Genomic DNA, 24,348 nt, shown 5'->3' with positions numbered 1-24,348 from the left:
GGGGAAAAGGGAAGGTACTGAGGGATATTTCATGGAGGGGGAGTTACCCTCTGGTGCCCAAATGCTTTAAGGCACACTTATTGGAGGCAACTAGATTACATCCAAAACAAAATGAAACACCCCAAACAACACTTGCTTATATTCCAGGCCTACTGTTGTAAGCTTGAGCCTGGCCAATACCTACATAGCACCACAGGGAGCTAGCATTAGGAAAGTTGTACTTGAAGAATTTAAAAAAAGGACCAGCCCAACCTCCCAGCGGTGAAAAGGTGCAGAGGAGATGGTCTTCAGTCAGAACACTTTTATTGCTGTATGTAAAAAAAGCTGGGCTTTAGAACACCCAAACCATCTTTCCTAAAAGATGTCCCCTTGCTTATGCCCTTAGAGTCAGTACCATTAATAGGTCTATTGGCTCATGCATGCTTCCTGCACTGGACTGGTGAGCAGGTCCAGGTAGAGACAGGCGCCAGCTCCTCAAAAGCACCATGATGCAGGCAAAATACTCCCAGAAGGCTCCAGAGGGCGCTGTCTTCCCAGAAAGTGCGGGGGCTGGAGGGAGCTGCAAGTGGATGAAGATTCCCTCACAGACTCGGGAGGATGGACCTGCCAACTCTTAGAAAAGCAAATAGGAGTCGCTGGTACAGACTTGGCTGGAGGACATTGGACATGACTGAAACTGAAATCGTGTCATTCGCCTGTCACTGGATTTTGGTAGTAGGCTGTACAATGGCCACCCATGGTGGTTCTGGAGTGATTGGACATAGCACACAGGTTGTAAACAGCGTGGTGGGTATTTTCTGGGGCAAATTCTCTCGAGTCCAGGTCTCTTAGTGGGAAATTCACAAATATTGTAAGCTTGCTGGCTCGTATCCTGGATTTTGAGGACCACTTCCAATGGAGCACCAAGATCTTTGGAAAACTTGTATATTATATATCTCCTGGCTCGGTAATAACAGCATGTTGGCTGTTGATCACCATCAAGCACATCCTCTTTGGTGAAGAGCCTCAGGCAGTCCATTAGTGTTACCTCAATAAACCTCACTCAGCCTTGGGCAGTGAGAGGTCCCAGAGGGGATCGAAGACTCTGGAGTAGAAACCACTGCCAGTGCACCTCTTTAGCTGCCCAACAAAGATGTCCACAATCCAATTGTCTTCTCGTTCTAGAAATTTCCTCCACACCTGTTGTCCTTTTTCATCATCAGGGAGATGATGGAGGTTCTTGGGGTTGGACTTATACCTCACTGTTACTCAGTTCACCTCGTTGTGGAGTCCATCCAGAAGAAAATGGAGGAACCCCTGAGCATCCTGCTGATTAACCATTTAAACGCTGTGCGTATCTCTGGATCTGGACCTTGAACTCAGATGGGCTCACCATATCATTTGGGGGATGAAGGTCCATGTGGTCTTGATTAGTTTTGCAAATGCTTTCATGAGGATTGTGTGTGCGTTGCTGGTATGGTTGAGGTCTCGCCACTAGAGGCAGTAATCTCTCAGCTTGCTGGTGTTGCTCAGGCACTGCAGAATCCAGTTCATGAAGCACCAGGAAGCTGGTTTTGAAGACCAGCCAAACCTTGGGCATTCTTTGAATTCTTGGCTTTGTTGAGCAGAAGCCCCACGAAGGTAAAGAGCAGCAGGGATGGCCTCAGCTCCTTGGCGAGGGTGGGAAAGAGGGCAGCTTGGGGGCGGCTGGGGTCTCCTTGAGCAGAGTCACTGTGTAAGAGGTGCGTCTGCTGTGGGGCAAGCTATGAGCTCATCCCTATGTCAAACGTTGACCAATGGGGAGTGGGGAGTTCCCACGTGGTGCCACAGCTAGCACACCAAGGCTGGCGAGGCTGCCACAGAGGTAACTGTTATGGTGGGAAAACTGCACCCCCCTCTACCTCAATCTCTCCACCGTGCGCTGCCAACTACCCCCGCTTGGCTCGTGTGCTCCTGTGCTTCCCAAATACATTTCTAATAGGAATATTATGGTGAATTTACTTTAGAAAATAGTTTGGCAGTAATCATATGTATCAGTAATCCCACTTCTAGGTGTATACCTAAAATAATTGAAAACATGTTCAAACAAAATTGTGTAAACAGATGTTCATAGTAGTGTATACTAGTGTTAATCTTTATAGTCCAGAAGTGAGAAATACCTAAATGTACATCAATTGATGAATGAATCAACAAAATTTTATATATTCATACAATGCAATATTATTAAGCCATAAAAAGAATGTTACTTTATCCATTCATCTATTGAAGGGCATCTAGGTAGATTCCACAATTTAGCTATTGTGAATTGTGCTGCTATAAACATTGATGTGGTTGCATCCTGTAGTATGCTGTTTTTAAGTCCATGTATGAAGACCCGAATTGTGTGACTCTACTTTGTGTATAAAGTACACAAGAAGACATGAAAAATTGTACTCTATATGTGTAGTATGAGTTAAAATGCATTCTGCTGTCATGTTTAAGCAAATTAGAATAAATAAATTTAAAATAAAAAGTAAATAAAAAAGAATATTACTGATACATTCAAAGATTGATGAACTTTGAAAATATTTTACTGTGTAAAAAAATGCCAGTCACAAAATACCATATTTTGTATGATTTCATTTATAAGAAATGTCCAGAACAGGCGAATCTATTAAGACAGGAAATTAGTGGCTGGGCAATAAGGAAATGGAGAATGACTGCTAATATGCCTATGGTGGGTTTGGGGAGTGTTTAAAGTGTTCCCAAATTAGATAGTGTAGGTGGTTGTACAACCTTGTGAATATACTTAAAATCACTGAATTGTGCAGGCTAAAATTAAAATCAATTAAAACAAATACATTGGCTCATATCATTGAACTTTCAGACCTTGTTAACCCATATACTCATATTTTGGAGAACATACTGTATGTAGCCATCCATTCAGAAATGATTGTTAAGTAAAGGTGAGTAATTTTCATGATATGATAGCTACTACAAAGCTAATTAGACAAGGATTAAAACTTAGGAGTTGTTCTTTATTGTACAACTTGGAAAATCTTTGCCCCATTTTATCATCCGAAAACATACTCTTATTTTTTGCTGCCTGTCTCTTATCTAAACCTGAGTTGTGAAGGAAAAAAATAACACACATAATAACCTAAAGGAAATATATTACATTCACTCCTCCAGATTTGCTATTTTAGTAATCAAACCAAATCATCAGAGAGTTGCACATTTAGACCACATTATTTTGTCTTTTTGTAGAATTACTTTAATGAAATTACCCTTTGACATAGTGCTATCTGCCTGCATTGAAGTGCATCATCAAAAAGAGTCACATGGAACTAGCTGCATATTATGCTTCACTGGCAAGATGGTTTTGAGTGTTCTCTATAATACATTTTCCAGTTTTATAAAGGCCCACAGCACTGATTTCTGTTTGGATTTAATACCAGGAAAACTGTTTCTTATGAAAACTTTGTTTGATAACACTCTTGTGAACATTGTGACTCTTGTCATTACTTGTATTTGCTTTTGCTACTATGAGGGTCCAAGAAAATTTGTTGGTCATTTCCTCTCTGTACAAGATTATTATATATGCTTTGCACATGAAAACTTATTTATGGCTTTATGTATATCTTGTATTATATTTAACTCTGCAATATCACAAATCACTTTTCCTAGTAATAAAGTAATAGATGGGAAGACTGATTTAGATAGAGAAGGTAGTTAGACTAACAGATCCTGGCCATGGCATCAGAGATTCATCATGCCAGGCACAAACTTACTGACTCCACAAAAACCATTTCACAAATTCATCCTGTTGCTCCAAAGTTGTGAGAATAGGAATCAATGACTTGGTCTAGAGTTGTAGCTCAGTGGTACAGCACTCACCTAGCACATGTAAGTTACTGGGTTCAATCCTCAGCACCACATATAAATAAATAAAGTATACCAAAAAAAAAAAATCAATGACTAGCTCAGTGCAACAAAACTACATGACAATACACGAATATACCATGGTGAATTTCACCTTTATGCTTAGGTATAAAGCACCAATTAAAAAGAACTATAAATAAATAGAAGGAAGATCAGTAGAGAAAGGGGAACAGGTAAGAGGGGAGGGAAAGGGGAAGTACTGGGGATTGTAATGGAACAAATTTATTCTATGTATGAATAGTTGTATCAAAGTGAACCCCAATATGATATGACTATAAGGTACCAATAAAAACATAAAAACACCACAACAAGAGTTTAATCATACTCACTTCCTATAGTCATCATTCTCATATTGTAACTTGCTAATGAGTGATAAGAAAGTGGGTTCTCATGTTCTGGAAGTTAATCTCTGTTACTGTAGGCACAATTTCCATTAGTGTTATGAACTTGAAATATGAAAGTAACTTCAATTGCCCAGAGGTGTCAAGTGAGATGGGGATTTCAGGACATTTATCAACCCATTTCAGTAACATTAATATTTTTGTTTCAAATATGCAGTTAAATAGGAAATTTGAAGAATAGTTATTTGCTTCAATTGTTTGTATCATACTGAAAGTTGTTGAAAAAGTTCTGGTTGTGCCTTCAAGGTATTAAAAGAATAGGTCACATTATGCCTCATAAGTTGTTTGAGCTTTCTGGAAATGGAAGGGTTGACTGATTGATTGATTGATTGAATTTTTCTGCTTTTTATTAAATTGTTTGGTGTCATGGCAACCTAGGCTTTGTTCTCGCTTAAGAAGGAAGCAGATCATGACATTTTTATTACATGTCTTCAAGAATGACAGCCTCGACAAATCCTCCCTTGACATGGAGAAGTGCAATAATGTGCCCAGATGCTTGAGGTTGTGGCACTTGCGTCATTGGTGGAGCAGATGGTCAAATAACTGTGATCCTTTGCTATATGAGTGTTTCAAAAGAAAACCTTTTCCCTTGAGTTGTCTTCAGAATGACCAAGCAATTCTGTCCTTTTCTGGCATGCTCCAGATATGGTCTACAGGATATGAAATCTTAGTCAGAAGAAGAAAAATCTCTAACATCTGAATACATGGTATATGCATCCATGTTTGGTTTATTAGAAACTTCTGAATGGTAGATCAAATTTTGTAGTAAATTTTGTTCTTGTGTAAGTATTGTCAGTATGTTGCCTTTATAGCCTATATTGGAATCACATAAAAAAAAATAAGGATTCATTTCTAAAATTTGTGAGCATTGGGTCTTGCTTCCTGGGCTTTGACAAGATTGGATTCACTAGTACATTCAATTTCTGAGTTCACAGAAATCGTCAGAAAACTAATTATTCAACGGAACTCCAAACTCCAAATTTTATCTCAAACATGTCCCCAAGGCTACTCTTCCCTATTTTACTAAATGAAATTCTCATAAAAATCAGCAATTGAAGCCAGAAAACCAGGAGATATCCTCTTTTCCCGTTACTCCTATTTTGAAATACATTAGCAACCACTTTTTAGACATGATAAAATTGGTCTTTTGGAGAGACATTTCTCCATATCCTCTGAGTACCTCTCGCACATTATCATCTATATTGCAAGACAGGTTCAAATTTTCCCTTCCTTTCCCTAGAATTTAGTTTCTATTCCATAATAGGATAATTTAAAAAAATCATAAACCAGGATAGATCAGTGCAATGCTTATATGGTAAGAATGCTTTCTGCATGCAGCATGAAAAAAAAATTATCAAAGTAAGAGTGTGGCTACGAGGTGTGCGTGGGGGCTTCTCCTTACTCATCTATTGTGGATCTTCTTCTTGGGTGGTGACATGATTGCTCATGATGCCAGATGATGCCAATGAGTCATCTTTAGAATGCTGATCCTGAATTGATGAGAAGAAGATTGCACTGAGATATGAAAACTACCACACTGGGTTGTTGTTTGGAAGAGAGAAGAGGAGGGTCTGGGTGAGAGGCCCAGTCTGTGACCAGTGCAGTGGTCAGGAAAACAGGGTCATGCATCATCCTTGGGTCGGGGCAGGGGGAAACGACCACCGTGGCCAACTTTGCTTCACAGATGACTGGCTAAGAGACCTGCCCAAAGCCAAGGAGCTCAGTATCAGTGCAGGTGGATCAGCAGGTGCCTTTCCTTCCCCATAATGGCAGGCAAGTGGGGAAAGACCTGTGGCTAAGCAGATCCAAACTGTGAGGTTTCTGGGGTGGAGGAGCCCCAGACCTGTCCCATGGTAGAGCAGCCAGGAGGGCCTGGAGCCATGCGGTCTGAGTAGGCGAACGGGGTGGGCTCTGCCTGAACCACTCACTTTCTTCTCACAGCGGTTCGCCTTGGTGCAATGAGCATGCAAGTGGCAATGACTCAGTGCTGTCTAATTACCCCTGCCCTCAGTGACCCCGGCTCCCGAGGGCTGAGGACTCGGGGGCCAGCCTCCCACCCCCAGGTCAGACAAGGTCACTCATTGGCGTCGTTCAAAAGAAGATGAGGCCGTTTTAATAGGGTCCTCTCATCTCTAGGTGAGTGTGGAAACACTGTGACAGGAAGGAAAATAATTGCATTTTCTCTCGAAGCCGCCAGAAATAATTTCTACTTTAATGGTGAAAACAGGTCTCCTTGCATCTCTGGACGTTTTACATTGCAGGCTGTAATGAGCGAGAAAACGTCTTTCTTTTAATAGCTAATCCTCTGATGCTTCTTGTCTGGGAAGGTAAGGTGATGTGGCAAATTATCGTTGTCGAAGAGAGAGATTGAGCCAGGAACAGCAGCCCCGCTTTGTCCACCGCGTCACTGAGCTCTCGTTAGCATAGCCAGAAAATTGGGGCTTGTTTGCAACAGGACCTTGTTTTGACAGTGGCCATGGCCAGGCATGGCCCCACCCCGATGCAGGAGAAGATGGGAGACATCCTGCCCCCGCCTTCCTCAGAGGCACCAGAGTCCTTAGACTGAATTAAGCACACACACACCCCCCCACACGCCCTTCCCACCCCAAACATTCCCAGGAATGCCATGGAGCCTGGGTGAGTCTTCATCCTAGAGTGAACATGACCTTCAAGTCTAGCCCAAGATCAGTGTTCACCAGGGACCCAGTGGGCAGGCAGGGAGGGAAATGGGTACTGAGCTGAAAATGGGCCATCCTCAGACCTCCTGCCCAGAGCCAGAACTTTCCCTGGGGCTGGTGCTCACCACTGCATCCTCCTGCCTTGGCCCTTTCTTCTACCTCCTCCCTCAGGAGCCTTAAGAAGAAAGCCTTCCTTTTTGGGGTGTGATTTTCCCCCCAAGTGTGCCAAGGTAAATTAATTCATGGAGCTGTTTAAGCTAAAGCTCCTGCCTCTCTCTTCTTTCTCATTTGAAGGGGAGCTGCCCTGATCTTCTTGTTGGTTTCCATTCCATCCATGTGAGGAGATGTCTTCCTTTATAATGAAGCTCTACATTTGAAAAAAATATTTCTTAACTTTAGAAGTCTTATTTCACCAGTGTTTCTTTTTCCTGCACTTCAGGTATTTGACATTTAGCAAGTTTAGATTCACGCATATGTTACCAATGGAGTCCTACTGATTGTTTTTCCACCGAGCATTCTTTTGGTAGACTTTGTTTTTGTAGAGTTGTGACATATTCCCATCAGTGTAGATGCAGTTTAATATTGTACTAACACTGTTAGGGTGTATTTTTTGCATTGTGATTAAGCATATGGGATTTTTTTATCCTAAACTAGCCAAATTCTCTATATCAGCCTTTTCTTTTACTGTGAACATGCATCTCCAAGATGATTACCTAAACAGAGGTGCAATTTTGTGGATTACATAGACTTTCTTGCATATGTGAATTTCATGACCCAGTGAATTTATGGATAGGCTACGAAAATCTGTATTAAGTTAACTTGAATTTAGATTTCAAATGTCTTTTCTGTGAGTGGTTCATAAAGCTCTGCGTTACTACGGAGAACAGAGAACAATGCTCTTGCCTATAAACATTCAAAACATTGAACTAATGTTATTTCTGTAGACCTTTCCTTTCTTGCCTGGTAACAAGGAAAAGATTTAAAGCCAGGGCAACTGCCTGATGGTATAATTTCTTCAAATAAAGTTTGACATCTTGTTTGGCTTTCTACATGTCTCCTGAAGGAATATTAAAAATAATATACAGCACTACGTAATGCTCACAAAACACATTCAACTCTAAGAAAACGAAACCCACAGTGAGGTCTTATTCCTGACACAAATGCTGTAGTGCCCATAGGAGCTGGGATAATCTGAAGTTACAAACGCTTCTAGTGAGATTTTTATTTTGTTTAGGTTTCTCTTTCAAATGTTGTAAACTTGTATTAAGCATTGGTGTTAGGCAATATTTTTATTAAGAAATTCACTAAAACAGAATCCCAGAAGGTTGAGAACAGATGCCAAGATCCTCATGGAGATACTGACAGACTCCAGTCCATTGCTCCATGACAACGGGTAATTGGCCTTGTGTATATACTTCCAGCTCACACTGGTTTTCTTTGACTCTGTCCTTTGTGGAAGCTTCTGCATCAGTGGTTCCCATCATTGTCTATCAGAATCACTCATGAAAAAATTTTGAAATGATAAGTATTGGATCCTCTGTGAATTAATTCACTCATATGAAATTCTAGGCAAATCAATATATAATGACAGAAAGTAGATCAATATTTGTTTAAAGCCAAAGATGGGATAAATTAACTGGGATGGGGCAGGAGAGAACTTCCTGGGGGTGATGGCAATGTTCCATATTAAATTGTGAAATGGTAGCTACATGTCAGTTCATAATTTGTCCTTACTCACTGAACTGTTCACTTAAATTGAGTGCATTTTTGAATGAAAATTATACCTCAGTCAAGTTGACCACCTCCAAAACAAACAAAACACATGTGATGAGGCTCCACACAGAGATTCTGGATAAGTAAATTAGAATGTGGTTCTAATATCAATATATAGGATTCAGACAAGCACCCATGGTTAAGTAAGTGTAAGGTAAGTGTTCTCTGATTGGCGTATAAGGGTCCAAAACAAACATTTCAATCTTCTATATTTAAAATAATATTATAAAACACTATTTTCAGGAGTATGTTTAAATTAATTGACCTACCATAAGAGTGTTAGCAAAAATGTCTTTGACTACTGTGAAATACAAATAAATACATCTTTATTTTTGTCTTAGATTTCTGCTCACCTCCCCAGAACATAGGCTCTTTTCCCGTTCTCTATTATTGGTTCATCTCCATTGCTTTGTGTTCTTATAGTTGCTATTATATAAAATGCATTGAAGTGAATGTTGAGTGCTTGAGGGACACTTTCTTTGGCTGTGTCAGAATTGCCTAATATTTAAAAATATGCATCTTTGAAAGGTGTAACATTTTAGCAAAAGTACAGTATTATATAAAAAAGCGCTGTGTGACAACATCTTAGAGGACATCAAAAAAACTTTAATTTTATCATCATGGTAAATTAGTGGGTAACTTATCTCAAAGGTATAGCTGAAAGGAACCAATTATAAAACAATTTGTTCATTATTACATTTTTAAAAATCATGCCATATTATAAAGTAATGAAAATGACTGTTTGAGATCCTGAGAAATCTTAAGTCAATTGATCCCAAAACGCCACATAGGGATAGTAGCTGTAGTCCCTGTGGATCTGGATCCAGTACCCAAAAGGTTTCCTATATGCACTTATTACCATGTATTGTGACCATCTTTGCCTCTATCCTCAGGGCAGGAATTGCATATTTCATATCGAAGCTTCCATGTTATAAAATAAGATATTGCCTGATCTAGGCAAGGTCTTCAATAAATGTACATGGAATGAGTCAATAAAATTTGGAAGGCAAGTACCTGTAAGCTGCATATTGTAATACACAAACTACAGCGAAATGCCATGATTTTCACAATTAATGTCTTTTTACTAAATATGGTTTCCTTCTTTAGGATAACGTTTTGTGGGTTTTTTTCCCCTCATAGTTGGAGTGTGTAGCCAAAGAATAAAAAGATTTCTCAAAGTATCTACTGTATCCAAAACATTAGACTATGTTCTGTGTAGGAGAAGTAAGAGGTTATGAAAGTATGGAATGATCTGATTGATATCATATGCCAACTTAACCACTGATTTTCCAGATGAAATCTGATAGAGACTTCCAGAAATAAAGACCTGCATTCTTATATTTAGCAACAGTTTATATTCCAATGTAATATCATCATATCTCCATTAATAAGTGTGTGTGTGTGTGTGTGTGTGTGTGTGTGTGTGTACAGAAATTCTAAATGTTGCTATGTCTACCAATGGAACATTCTTCCTTTTTACTTTATTAATAGTTTTAAATTTATTTTTAATCTTTTTATTACTATATTATAGTTATACATGTTAGTGAGGTTCATTTTGACATAATTACACATATAATGTAATTTGCTCTGTATCAGTCCCCAGTACTTCCTCTTATTTTGAGCTAATAAGATATAGCAGTTATGGCCGAAAGAATCAGCTGACAAAATTTGGTAACAGAATTTATATTATCTGGAAGCATGTATGATTCTCAAATCCAACTGTTCCATATTGGGCATATATGCAATTCATTTTATATTGAAACCTTAAGTTTTCTGATGCTTATCAACATTAATGACATAACCAAACCACTGTGTATTTCTTCCTCAAACAGAGAGTTCTGTTTGTCATCTGTCAGAGAATCCAAGGTATTGGTGATTTTTTTTTTCAGAGAAAACCATTTACTCCCATTGTGACTGAAATGCTGATATTTTTGCTCTTTGTAAGCACTGAATATCTTCTAGCCTTCCTTGACTAGAAACTTTACATTACATATCTCCTGCTCTATTCTATCCCAGGTTTGTTGTACCCATTTAATTGTGGCATGCTATAGGCATTGGAGTTATGCATACTGCATTTTTAGGCGGTTCAGTCATTATACTTGACTTGTATGGATCCATATCAGCAGTAACTTCTTTTGTGACACTTCTCCATTCTTGGTCTTCTCTTACTTAGACACTCATATAATGAATTCCTCATTTTTTTTCCCATTGGGGAATTCATCCAGAGCAGCTGTCTACCAATAATCCTTTCCTATGCACTCAACATTGCTACTTTCTTTTTTTTAAATTAGTTTTTATTGTAGGTTGTTCAAAACATTACATAGTTCTTGATATATCATATTTCACACTTTGATTCAAGTGGGATATGAACTCCCATTTTTACCACGTATACAGATTGCAGAATCACATCAGTTGCACATCCATTGATTTACATATTGCCATACTAGTGTCTGTTGTATTCTGCTGCCTTTCCTATCCTCTACTATACCCCCTCCCCCCTCCCCTCCCCTCTTCTCTCTCTACCCCCTCTACTGTAGTTCATTTCTCCCCCTTATATTTTTTCCCCTTTCCCCTCACTTCCTCTTGTATGTAATTTTGTATACCCCTGAGGGTCTCCTTCCATTTCAATGCAATTTCCCTTCTCTCTCCCCTTCCCTCCCACCTCTCATCCCTGTTTAATGTTAATCTTCTTCTCATGCTCTTCATCCCTACTCTGTTCTTAGTTACTCTCCTTATATCAAAGAAGACATTTGGCATTTGTTTTTTAGGGATTGGCTAGCTTCACTTAGCATAATCTGCTCTAATGCCATGCATTTCCCTGCAAATTCTATGATTTTGTCATTTTTTAATGCAGAGTAATACTCCATTGTGTATAAATGCCACATTTTTTTTTATCCATTCGTCTATTGAAGGGCATCTAGGTTGGTTCCACAATCTTGCTATTGTGAATTGTGCTGCTATGAACATCGATGTAGCAGTGTCCCTGTAGCATGCTCTTCTTAGGTCTTTAGGGAATAGACCAAGAAGAGGAATAGCTGGGTCAAATGGTGGTTCCATTCCCAGCTTTCCAAGAAATCTCCATACTGCTTTCCAGATTGGCTGCACCAATTTGCAGTCCCACCAACAATGAACAAGTGTACCCTTTTCCCCACATCCTCGCCAGCACTTGTTGTTTGACTTCCTAATGGCTGCTAATCTTACTGGAGTGAGATGGTATCTTAGGGTGGTTTTGATTTGCATTTCTCTGACTGCTAGAGATGGTGAGCATTTTTTCATGTACTTGTTGATTGATTGTATGTCCTCCTCTGAGAAGTGTCTGTTCAGGTCCTTGGCCCATTTGTTGATTGGGTTATTTGTTATCTTGTCTAATTTTTTTGAGTTCTTTGTATACTCTGGATATTAGGGCTCTATCTGAAGTGTGAGGAGTAAAGATTTGTTCCCAGGATGTAGGCTCCCTATTTACCTCTCTTATTGTTTCTTTTGCTGAGAAAAAACTTTTTAGTTTGAGTAAGTCCCATTTGTTGATTCTAGTTATTAACTCTTGTGCTATGGGTGTCCTATTGAGGAATTTGGAGCCCGACCCCACAGTATGTAGATCGTAGCGAACTTTTTCTTCTATCAGATGCCATGTCTCTGATTTGATATCAAGCTCCTTGATCCATTTTGAGTTAACTTTTGTGCATGGCGAGAGAAAGGGATTCAGTTTCATTTTGTTGCATATGGATTTCCAGTTTTCCCAACACCATTTGTTGAAGATGCTATCCTTCTTCCATTGCATGCTTTTAGCCCCTTTATCGAATATAAGATAGTTGTAGTTTTGTGGATTGGTTTCTGTGTCCTCTATTCTGTACCATTGGTCCACCCACCTGTTTTGGTACCAATACCATGCTGTTTTTGTTACTATTGCTCTGTAGTATAGTTTGAAGTCTGGTCTAGCTATACCGCCTGATTCACACTTCCTGCTTAGCAGGAAGTTTTTGTTTTTGCTATTCTGGGTCTTTTATTTTTCCATATGAATTTCATGATTGCTTTATCTATTTCTACAAGAAATGCCATTGGTATTTTGATTGGCATTGCATTAAACCTATAGAGAACTTTTGGTAATATTGCCTTTTTGATGATGTTAGTTCTGCCTATCCATGAACAGGGTATATTTTTCCATCTTCTAAGATCTTCTTTTATTTCTCTCTTTAGGGTTCTGTAGTTTTCATTGTATAAGTCTTTCACCTCTTTTGTTAGGTTGATTCCCAAGTATTTTATTTTCTTTGAGGATATTGTGAATGGGGTGGTTGTCCTCATTTCCATTTCAGAGGATTTGTCGCTGATATACAGGAATGCCTTTGATTTATGTGTGTTGATTTTATATCCTGCCACTTTGCTGAATTCATTTATTAGCTCTAATAGTTTCTTTGTAGACCCTTTTGGGTCTGCTAGGTATAGAATCATGTCATCTGCAAATAGTGATAATTTAAGTTCTTCTTTTCCTATTTTTATGCCTTTAATTTCTTTCGTCTGTCTAATTGCTCTGGTCAGTGTTTCGAGAACTATGTTGAACAGAAGTGGTGAGAGAGGGCATCCCTGTCTTGTTCCAGATTTTAGAGGGAATGCCTTCAATTTTTCTCCATTCAGAATGATGCTAGCCTGAGGCTTAGCATAGATTGCTTTTACAGTGTTGAGGTAAGTTCCTGTTATCCCTAGTTTTTCTAGAGTTTTGAACATAAAGGGATGCTGTACTTTGTTGAATGCTTTTTCTGCATCTATCGAGATGATCATATGGTTCTTATTTTTAAGCCTATTGATGTGGTGAATAACATTTATTGATTTCCATATATTGAACCAGCCTTGCATCCCAGGGATGAATCTTACTTGATCATGGTGCACAATTTTTTTGATATGTTTTTGAATCCGATTCGCCAGAATTTTATTGAGGATTTTTGCATCTGGGTTCATTAGAGATATTGGTCTGTAGTTTTCTTTCTTTGAAGTGTCTTTGTCTGGTTTAGGAATCAGGGTGATGTTGGCCTCATAGAATGAATTTGGAAGTTCTCCCTCTTTTTCTATTTCCTGAAATAGCTTGAAAAGTATTGGTATTAGTTCCTCTTTAAAGGTTTTGTAAAACTCTGCTGTTTACCCATCCGGTCCTGGGCTTTTCTTAGTTGGTAGTCTTTTGATGGTTTCTTCTATTTCCTCAATTGGTATTGGTCTGTTTAGGTTGTCTATATCCTCCTGACTCAATCTGGGCAGAACATATGACTTAAGAAATTTATCGATACCTTCACTATCTTCTATTTTATTGGAGTATAAGGATTCAAAATAATTTCTGATAATCTTCTGTATTTCTGAAGTGTCTGTTGTGATATTGCCTTTTTCATCCCGAATGCTAGTAATTTGAGTTCTCTCTCCTCTTCGTTAACGTGGCTAAGGGTCTATTGATTTTATTTATTTTTTCAAAGAACCAACTTTTAGTTTTGTCAATTTTTTTCAATTGTTTCTTTTGTTTCGATTTCATTAATTTCAGCTCTGATTTTAATTATTTCTTGCCTTCTACTTCTTTTGCTGTTGTTTTGCTCTTCTTTTTCTAGGATTTTGAGATGAAGTATTAGATCATTTATTTGTTGGTTTTTTCTTTTTTTAAGGAATGAACTCCAAGCAATGAATTTTCCTCTTAGAACTGCTTTCAATGTGTCCCATAGATTCCAATATATTGTGTCTGTGTTTTCATTTATCTCTAAGAATTTTTTAATTTCCTCCTTGATGTCTTCTATAACCCATTGATCATTCAGTAACCTATTTTTCATTCTCCAAGTGATGCATGATTTTTCCTTACTTCTTTTATCGTTGATTTTCAATTTCATTCCATTATGATCAGATAAGATGCATGGTATTATCTCTACTCCTTTATATTGTCTAAGAGTTGCCCTGTGACATAATATATGATCTATTTTTGAGAAGGACCCATGTGCTGCTGAGAAAAAAGTGTAACTGCTTGATGTTGGGTGGTATATTCTATATATGTCAATTAAGTCTAGGTTATTAATTATGTTATTGAGTTCTATAGTTTCCTTATTCAACTTTTGTTTGGAAGATCTGTCCAGTGGTGAGAGAGGTGTGTTGAAGTCTCCCATGATTATTGTATGGTGGTCTATTAGACTCTTGAACTTGAGAAGAGTTTGTTTGATGAACATAGCTGCACCATTGTTTGGGGCAAATATATTTATGATTGTTATGTCTTGTTGGTGTATGGTTCCCTTGAGCAGTATGTAGTGTCCTTCTTTATCCCTTTTGATTAACTTTGGCTTGAAATCTATTTTATTTGATATGAGTATGGACACTCCTGCTTGTTTCCGAAGTCCATATGAGTGATATGATTTTTCCCAACCTTTTACCTTCAGTCTATGTATGTCTTTTCCTATCAAATGCGTCTCCTGAAGGCAGCATATTGTTGGGTCTTGTTTTGTGATCCATTCTACTAGCCTGTGTCTCTTAATTGGTGAGTTTAAGCCATTAACATTTAGGGTTATTATTGAGATATGGGTTGTTCTTCCAGCCATATTTGTTTATTTATGTTACTAAACATGGTTTGTTTTCCTCTTTGATTATTTTCCCCCCTTTACTGTACTACCTCCCGCTGTTGGTTTTCATTGATATTTTCCATTTTCTCTTCCTGTAATATTTTGCCAAGGATGTTTTGAATAGATGGTTTTCTAGCTGCAAATTCTTTTAACTTTTGTTTATCGTGGAAGGTTTTAATTTCATCTTCCATCCTGAAGCTTAATTTCACTGGATACACAATTCTTGGTTGGAACCCATTTTCTTTCAGTGTTTGAAATATGTTATTCCAGGATCTTCTAGCTTTCAGAGTCTGTGTTGAAAGATCAGCTGTTATCCTGATTGGTTTACCCCTAAATGTAATCTGCTTCCTTTCTCTTGTAGCTTTTAAAATTCTCTCCTTATTCTGTATGTTGGGCATCTTCATTATAATGTGTCTAGGTGTGGATCTCTTATGATTTTGCACATTCGGCATCCTGTAGGCTTCTAGGATTTGGGATTCTGTCTCATTCTTCAAGTCTGGGAAGTTTTCTCATATTATTTCATTGAATAGATTGCTCATTCCTTTGGTTTGGACCTCTATACCTTCCTTTATCCCATTGAATCTTAAGTTTGGTCTCTTTATGTTATCCCATATTTCTTGAATGTTCTGCTCATGGTTTCTTACAGTCTTGCTAAGCTGTCTATGTTCTTCTCCAGTTGAAATACTTTGTCTTCATTGTCTGATGTTCTATCTTCTAAGTGTTCTACTCTGCTGGTAGTATTCTCAATTGAGTTTTTAAGTTGGTTTATTGCTTCCTGCATTTCTAGGATTTCTGTTTGTTTGTTTTTTATAACCTCTATCTCCCTGTATAATTGATCTTTTGCTTCTTGGACTTGTTTATGTAATTCATTGTCGAAGTGATCTTTCATTGTCTGATTTTGCTGTCTAATGTCTTCCTTGAGACTCCAGATCATCTGAAGCATGTATATCCTGAATTCTTTATCTGACATTCCATCTGCTGCAGATATTACCTCTTCTAAAGTTGAGTTGACCTGCATTGCTTGTGGTCCTTTCTTTCCTTGTCTTTTCATACTGATTGCGTTTCTTTCTGCTTGGTGAAACTGTTGTGTTATTGATTTTTCTCCCTATATATTTATATTGCTCTTGTATAGTTGCAAAGTCTCCCTCGCAGGCTTTGGCGGTGGTTCTGCCCCTCCTCCAATTGGGGCAGCTGTGCCCCTCCGCGGGTTTCTGGACCTGACCAGCCGGTGGGTGGCAGGTCCACCTACCTTGCAGGCTCGGGGGGTGGCTCTGCTGCTCCGCCGGTTGCTGGGCCTCATCTAACATTGCTACTTTCTTGACACTATTCTCAGATGCAGTTAAAACCAAAGTCTTTCTCAATTTTTCTTCATACCCAACTGCTGTCATTACTTCTATGGCGTCGTTATATTTACATACACATACAACATTCTTCCAACTATTCTCTGCAACCAAGATCAGGACATATTCATTTTTGACATGATAATACTTTTTTTGTTAAACTCCATTATTGATTGTTTAAGGAAATGGAAATGATTTCTTAAAAAGGTTTCTTTATAGGGTTCAAGACCATTCTGAGTAAGAACTACACAAGAAGATGTTTAAGCAATTTCTTATTTTCCTTGATGTCTGATACAGAATTCTATTACCTTGAAATGAAAATCCACTTTAATTGCAGCTCTTCTATTTTTCTTTCACATTTATTGTTACTTTCAGTTTATCTTCTTCTTTTGGACAGCTTTCTAAATTCCTCTCCTTGTGATAAGCTTCAGATGACTCGGAATAGGGTTAATGTCTTTTGGGGCTCTCAAATCCTAAATATATAAGGAAAGAGGAGATTCACATTTAATAATCAAGTTTATATGCCAGGAAATTTACAGCAATTGTTTAAAATTTTATTTTATTTATTTTTGTATGTGGTGCTGAGGATTGAACCCAGTGCCTCACACGTGCTAGGCAAGTGCTGTATCACTGAGTCACAATCCCAGCCCTAAAGCCAATATTTTATTCAACTTCCCAAACAACTGACTAAGATAGTAAATATACATATAATTTTTTACATGTAGAAATTAAAGTTAAATAAATGAAGTGGTTTGTCCAAGGTCATACAACTAAGAACTGGAGGAACTAGGACTAAAATCCAGTTCTATCTGACTGTCTATTGATTTACTCTAAAACGATCTCCTTCGCTGTATTTTACAGTAAACATTCCATTCTTTGATAATTCACAATGTAAAAGCATCATTAATTTATTAGTATATTTAATTTATGTGGCCTTTTTATCAATGAAAAGTTGAGTGGTCTGCCCGAAAATTGTTTATCAAAGATTATAATCTCCAAGGGATAAGATCTATCTTCCCTATCTGATATTAAGAACATGGTTAGTAGATACATACATAATAAAGGCATTGAATTTCCTCATTTCTTCACATGTACTATTATATGCATACCAGGTATGCCTCCCTTTTATGTTTTGAAGCATAACAAATCATACCCTAAAAGCTGCTATTGACTTTACCTACAAAAGAATTTCTTCTGGCCATGCAATATACAATCAGATTTGCTGAAGCTCCAGATACTTGAGATCAGGATGATCAATTTATCTGACTTCACAGACCCAGGTATAATCTTGTTCAAGGTCTTGGACTTACAGGCAATTTTTTATTCATTCATTTCAGAAATTATTTTAGTTCCTATTCTGTAAATTGCACCAGGTTGAAGTATGGCCTCAGAGATGAAGACACAGTCTAAGCTTTCTTGAAGCCACATGTTCCAAAATGCCCTGCTTTCCTCCCAAATGACAAAATTAGTAGCATAGAGGAAGGACATCCTGTTTGGTACCATTTGCAATTCAGGCACTACAGGAGAGGATTTTCTATCATTTCCCCAATATGTTAGTCCAAACATGATCTGCTCTGGTCCATTTTCTGGCCTTATGGTATCATCTGAAGTGAAATCTTAATTAATTAATTAATCTATCTATCTATTTATTTATTTTTGGTGTGAGAACAGCCCCATCCGGGTACTTTTTTCTTCTGCACCTTAATTTTTTCTTGTCTCTTATCAACTTGGTGAGTATGTTTATGGAGTGGGAAGAAATCACACATATTCATAAATATATATATAAGAAAGAGAACAAAGAGAAGTAGAGAAGGCCAGAGCTTCTCAAAAATGTGTTAAATAGCCAATTTTTATTTTAATTCCCAATTTTTCATACACCTATAATTTCTTACAATAAAATAAAAATTTTATGACAATATGAAATTTCTCCATGCTTGTAAATATATATATATATATATATATATATATATATATATATATATATATATATTCATTGTAGGCAACCTGAGTAAGTCACTAATAAAGAATTTTGCTTCCTATTAGACACAAAATTTCTACATATGAGCCAAAATAAAAAGAGGATTAGACTGAAAGAGTGGCCCCATTGGGCCTCTGCCTCAGCTGTAGCCAGAGTCACTCTGCTCTTATATACACAAACTTCTCTTTTAAAGATATTACTGTAAACTCTGTAGTTCAAAGACACTCTTCATTCCCTGTGCAAAACTTTCTGCCAATGGTCCTTCCCTGAGGAATATTTGTGGCAAGATGGCTATTTTCTTTTTTTAAATTTTTATTATTATTTTTATTTGTTTTAATTAGTTACACATGACAGTACAATAATCTTGACATATCATACATTTGAATGAGGTGGGATATAATTTCTCATTTTTCTGAGTGTACAGGTTGCAGAATCACATTGGTCATGTAATCACATATATACATACAGCAATACTAATGTCTATTTTATTCTGCTGCCCGTCCATTCCCCCCCCTTCCCCTCCCCTCCCCTCCCATCCCTTCTCTCTCCCCAATCGAATGTGACCCACTTCTTTCTTTCCCCCCTTACATCATCATACATGTATTCTGTATAACGAAGGGGTCTCCTCTCTTCTATGCAATTCCCCTCTCCCTCCCTTTCCCTCCCACCTCTCTTCCCTATCTAGAGGTAATCTTCTTCTCATGCTCTTCCTCCTACCCCATTTTGAGTCACCCCCCTTATATCAGAGAAGACATTTGGCATTTGTTTTTAGGGATTGGCTAACTTCACTTAGCATAATCTGCTCTAATGCCATCCATTTCCCTGCAAATGAAGATGGCTATTTTCTAAGCTCGCATTGTTATGGTCCTGTTCTACCAACTCTGGATTATCTTACCAGTTGTATTTTCCCCAAAACCCATCTGATATTTTCATTTAAGCTAAATTTAATTAAAATATATGAGACAATGCAATATGAAGGTAAAAAATCGTTTCTGTGCAAACTAAATTATATGTATTGAAATTGCTCAATAAAGATCTCTAAAAATAATATTCTTGAGTTAGATGTAAAAAATTGGGAACAAAATGGCAAACTTCCCAAGGAGGACTTAGCTTGCTTTGGGATTGTCTTTAAGTTCTTACTTCATTTTAAAGAAATTGAAACTGGAAGTCAAAGATGATGTGTTGTGGGTGAAGTCAAAGAAAGGATCTTGGCCCTGGATTCAAAGACTAGCTGAGGAATATATCTTTGCATAGAGTAATTCAAAATAAAGCATTCAAAAATAAAGTATTAAGGATATCCATGTATAGGAGTGTTTAATGACTGTTTGCTTTGATTGATTTTTAAAATTATTGAATCAATATTAAATCCTAATTGCATTGGCCAAAAGAGTATTTGTCATACAGAGTCCTGCTAAAGATTTTATGAATAAAGGATAATAAAGGATAAGGATGAAGAGGAGAAGAAAAGGAGGAGGATGAGGAGGAAGAGAACAAAGTGAAGTAGAGAAGGCCAGAGCTTCTCAAAATGTGTTAAATAGCCAATTTTTAATTTTTAATTCCCAATTTATCATACACTGATAATTTCATAAAATAAAAATTTTATGACAATATCAAATTTCTCCATGCTTGTAAATGATTGCTCTCAATTTTTTCCTCAGGATCTCACTGACCAGTAGCAAGTACTTTTATCATCAGCCCTTGTCTGAAAACTACACTTAATATAAAGCACTGACTAGACCATTCTCATGAGTGTGTGATTACAAAGCCACAACCCTAACCCTAGAAGGAAGGAACCTTAATTTAAAAAAAATCTTTTCTCTCTTTTTTTTTTTTTGGTACCAGAAATTGAACCCAGGAGCACTGGACCACTGAGCCACATCCCCAGCCCTATTTTGTATTTTATTTAGAGACAGGGTCTCACTTTGTTGCTTAGTACCTTGCTGTTGCTAAGGTTGGCTTTGAACTTGTGATCCTCCTACCTCAGCCTCCCGAGCCACTGAAATTACAGGTATGTGCCACAATGCCAGATGAGAGCCAAATTTATTCAACCTGGATAGTATAACTCAACGGGATACATGTGGTTCATGAAAAGCCTGAAGTTTATTCGATTATCAAATGTTAGCATATTATACAGATATACATGAAAGGTCCCAGGCATTAGGTCTTAACTTTCATACACTCACCAAAATCCTTGTTTGTATCAAGCCTTTATATTGTTGTAGGTTTAATTCCTGACTTTCTTTTTGTGTTTCTTGATTTATTCTGGACTCCTGGCACCTATCTATTATGTCACTTTCATAGACTTCTGTCTCAGGATGTTTTAAGTACTAAATGTCCTACATGGTCAATGGGCATAGTTAAGAGGCAAAAGTTAGTATAACTGATTTCATAGATTGTACAGGTGGGACATTAAAGTTCATCTAATCAGCAGAAGATAAACTAAAACTAAATTTTCTATTCTGAAAAAAAATGACAACTTCCTTTTTCAATTCATCTTACTGAGCACTTAATTTAATCTAAAGATAGAACTACGAACCTTAATGAAACATAGTCACTACCCCTTGAAAGAGCTCAGGGCATCTTGGATACACAAATATTCTGTTGATTATAATTCACTGTGTTGAGTGAATGTGCTAGGGACTAGTGGTATAACTCAGTGGTAGTATGTGTTTAGCATGTATGAGGCTCTGAGTTCGACCCTCAGCATTAAATTAAATTAAAATAACAAAAAATAAAATGCTATAAGAGCCTAGAGAAGCAAAGTAATTGTCCTTAGAAATATGTGTCAAACATGAAAGAGTTCACAGACTATACAACACTTGAGATGGAGCTTTAAAAAAGCACTGCATGTCTTTAGGAATAGAGTAAAACAGATATTTAAAGGAAAGGACATAACATGTACCAAGACAAGTTTCATGGAGCTAAAAATGTACAGTTTGCCAAGGATGGTTAGGGAGGGTAGTGAGTGATGTTTCATTCTCATGGAAATGTAGGTGAATTCAAGTGGTAGAGAATCTTAAAAGCTGAAGAAATTTAACTGGAAGACAGACTCTATGGTGCTCATAGCATGACAAGACACATGTTTGGTTTTTTCCCTAGTTTTTTTCTTCTCTTAGTACATACTTTCTTTCATTGTCCAGCAAATGGGAACAATATAATAATTATAGTCGAGGTTATAGTGAGATTCACATTATTATTTGGAAGTTGTACAGTTTTTTGGAAGTTGTATACTTTTTTTTTAAAAAAAATTAGTTGTTGATGGACACTATACCTTTACTTATTTACTTACTTTTATGTGGTGCTGAGGATCGAACCCAGTGCCTCACACATGTGAGGCAAGTGCTCTACCACTGAGCCACAGCTACAGCCACAGCCTAGAAGTTGTATACTTTACCAGGGCATTATATGTAAGATATTTTAAGCTATCATCATCACTTTCTCTCTTCCTTTCTCTGCTCTCCTTGCCTTCTTTCCTCCCCTCCTTCTTCTTTTCATGATTACAATCTAATATGTAAGCTTTGGTAAAAGGAAGAAAGGAAACATAAACCAAAAAATTAGAGAGCAATTATTAAGCACCAACTATACACTCATGAGTTTGCTCAGGAAAAACTCCGTAAGTGGTGAAGATTGTGGAATAAAGGAGCAATTTTGGTATTTTTAGTGTATTTCTTTATGATGAGATGAGTCTGGTGTAGACTCTTGGGTCTGAAAATAGATGGGAAGAAAATTGTTAAGAGAATGGGTTCGCCTGAGGCCCTGGATCCTCTTTGAGTTCATCCAGGTCAAAGAAAAGATAAAGATGATAAAGATGTCTTATGGCAGAATTCACCAACTCCAGAAAAAGCTTTTTCAGCTCAATATTCTCCTCAATGCTCTTTTCATGTCTTTGTTCCTTAGACTATAGAAGAAAGGATTCATCATGGGGGTTACAATTGTATACATGATAGCAGCTACCATATCCCTTTCTGCTGAGTAGGCAGAAGAGGGGAGAAAATAGACCCCGACAATGGATCCATAGAAGAGGGACACAGCTGAGAGATGGGATCCACATATAGAGAATGTTTTCCACTTCCCCTTAGTTGATGGAACCCTGAGCAAAGTGCTGCCAATAAGGGTGTAGGAGACCAGAATGAAAATGAAGGGGATGAAGATAACTGTTCCACCAATGCCTAGCATAAACAAGTTGTTGATCTGGGTGTCTGAGCAAGCAAGCCTTAAAATGGGTTCCAGGTCACAGAAGAAGTGTGGAATTGCTCTCTGATCACAGAAGATCAAATGAATCAGCAGACTGAGATGCAGTACTGAAACCAGGTTGGAAATAACCCATGGAGTCCCAACCAACAGGGCACAGTGCTTGGGACTCAATAATGCTGCATAGTGTAATGGGTGACAGATGGCAACATACCGGTCATATGCCATGGCTGCCAAGAGGAAATTGTCCAGGTCCACCAGGAGCATAAAAAAATACATTTGTGTAAGGCATCCTGCAAGGGAGATGGTTGGACTTTGGCTTTGAATGTCTGCCAACATTTTGGGGACTGTAGTGGTTGTGAAGCAGATGTCAATGAAGGATAGATTTGCAAGGAAGAAGTACATGGGACTGTGGAGGTGAGTGTCACTGATAATAGCTAGGATGATAAGTAAGTTTCCTACCATGGTGACTAGATACATGGATAGAAACAGCATGAAGATGATCTGCTGCTGTTCAGACCCCACTGTAAGTCCCAGGAGAAAGAATTCGGAGATAGTAGTTTGGTTTCCTTGGTGCATGGTTCAGCTGTGTCTAAAAAGGGAAAGTTTGAACTTCGCTGTAAAATGGTAATGTGACACAAAAGCCCATCTGTGCATTATATGAGATTATTGAATAGAATCAGGCTTTGGAACCAGACAGTCCTGGCTTATATTATTCCCTTACTAAAACACCAGTTTCCCAAGGGCATGGATTTTATCTTGCATGTTCAATGCTATACATCAGTGATATAGACAGTGCCTGTCACATAGCATGAGATATTTAATACTGGTTGGATTTATTAAACAGTGGGTAAATAAATGAAAAAAGAACATTCTAGATTTAAAACTCACTATCTTCATGTTTCTATCATCAGTGCTTTTCTGAGCCTGTTTCATCAAGTGTAAAAGTCGAAGAGTATGTACTTCATGAGGATGTAAACTAGATACTCTCCACTGTGTGGGCATTGCAGTGACACATGTAACATATCCAGGCCTGAATTTTAGCCATTTGTGTAGCTGTTATCATTCACTAAATTGGAAGACTCAGACTCTAAAGGTAAAAAGAAACCCCCAGAGTTATCTGAACCAGTCCCTGTCTTTGGGCAGTGACTATACATGTGATGATTTAGCTGATCACTTTTTAGTGCTCCAGAGAAAGAGATTCCACATCTCTTTCCAGCATTTGATCCAAAAATTTATCCTCTAAGTAATTTGCTCACATCTTCCTGAAATCGTCCCTCTTTTTACATTTCAACAAGGAGAAAGTAGTCATCAATATTAAATGCTGCAAAAATCATGTAGGAATGTCCACTGAGTTAGGCAACATAGAGGTAATGTTTAATGTCTTTATCCAGACCAATTTTTTTTTTTTAGTGAAATTGATTGGGCATAAGCAAAAACAAAGAAAACTTTTAGGAGCTAATATTTATTTGGGGCTTACTATGTTGTAGGCACTCAGCTAAGTGCTTTATGTGG

At 37.7% G+C, this 24,348-nt stretch overlaps 1 protein-coding gene and 1 pseudogene across 1 annotated transcript; both read right to left on the bottom strand.

Annotated features, from left to right (window-relative positions):
• Positions 1–373: 373 nt before the first annotated feature.
• LOC143638680 (ubiquitin carboxyl-terminal hydrolase 2 pseudogene) lies at positions 374–4,821 on the bottom strand (annotated as a pseudogene).
• A 17,670-nt stretch (positions 4,822–22,491) lies between these two features.
• Positions 22,492–23,412, bottom strand: LOC143639415 (olfactory receptor 1468-like). Its single transcript, XM_077107558.1, has one exon. It carries the CDS (start codon positions 23,410–23,412, stop codon positions 22,492–22,494), a length of 921 nt encoding a protein of 306 aa, XP_076963673.1.
• Between the last annotated feature and the right edge of the window lie 936 nt (positions 23,413–24,348).

The sequence above is a fragment of the Callospermophilus lateralis genome, chromosome X (assembly GCF_048772815.1).
Source record: "Callospermophilus lateralis isolate mCalLat2 chromosome X, mCalLat2.hap1, whole genome shotgun sequence".
NCBI lineage: Eukaryota > Metazoa > Chordata > Mammalia > Rodentia > Sciuridae > Callospermophilus > Callospermophilus lateralis.
This window is presented reverse-complemented; position numbering and strand designations above follow the sequence as displayed.

Excerpts from the sequence above, each read along its gene's own strand:
- LOC143639415 (XM_077107558.1), bottom strand. The coding sequence starts at position 23,412 with ATGCACCAAGGAAACCAAACTACTATCTCCGAATTCTTTCTCCTGGGA.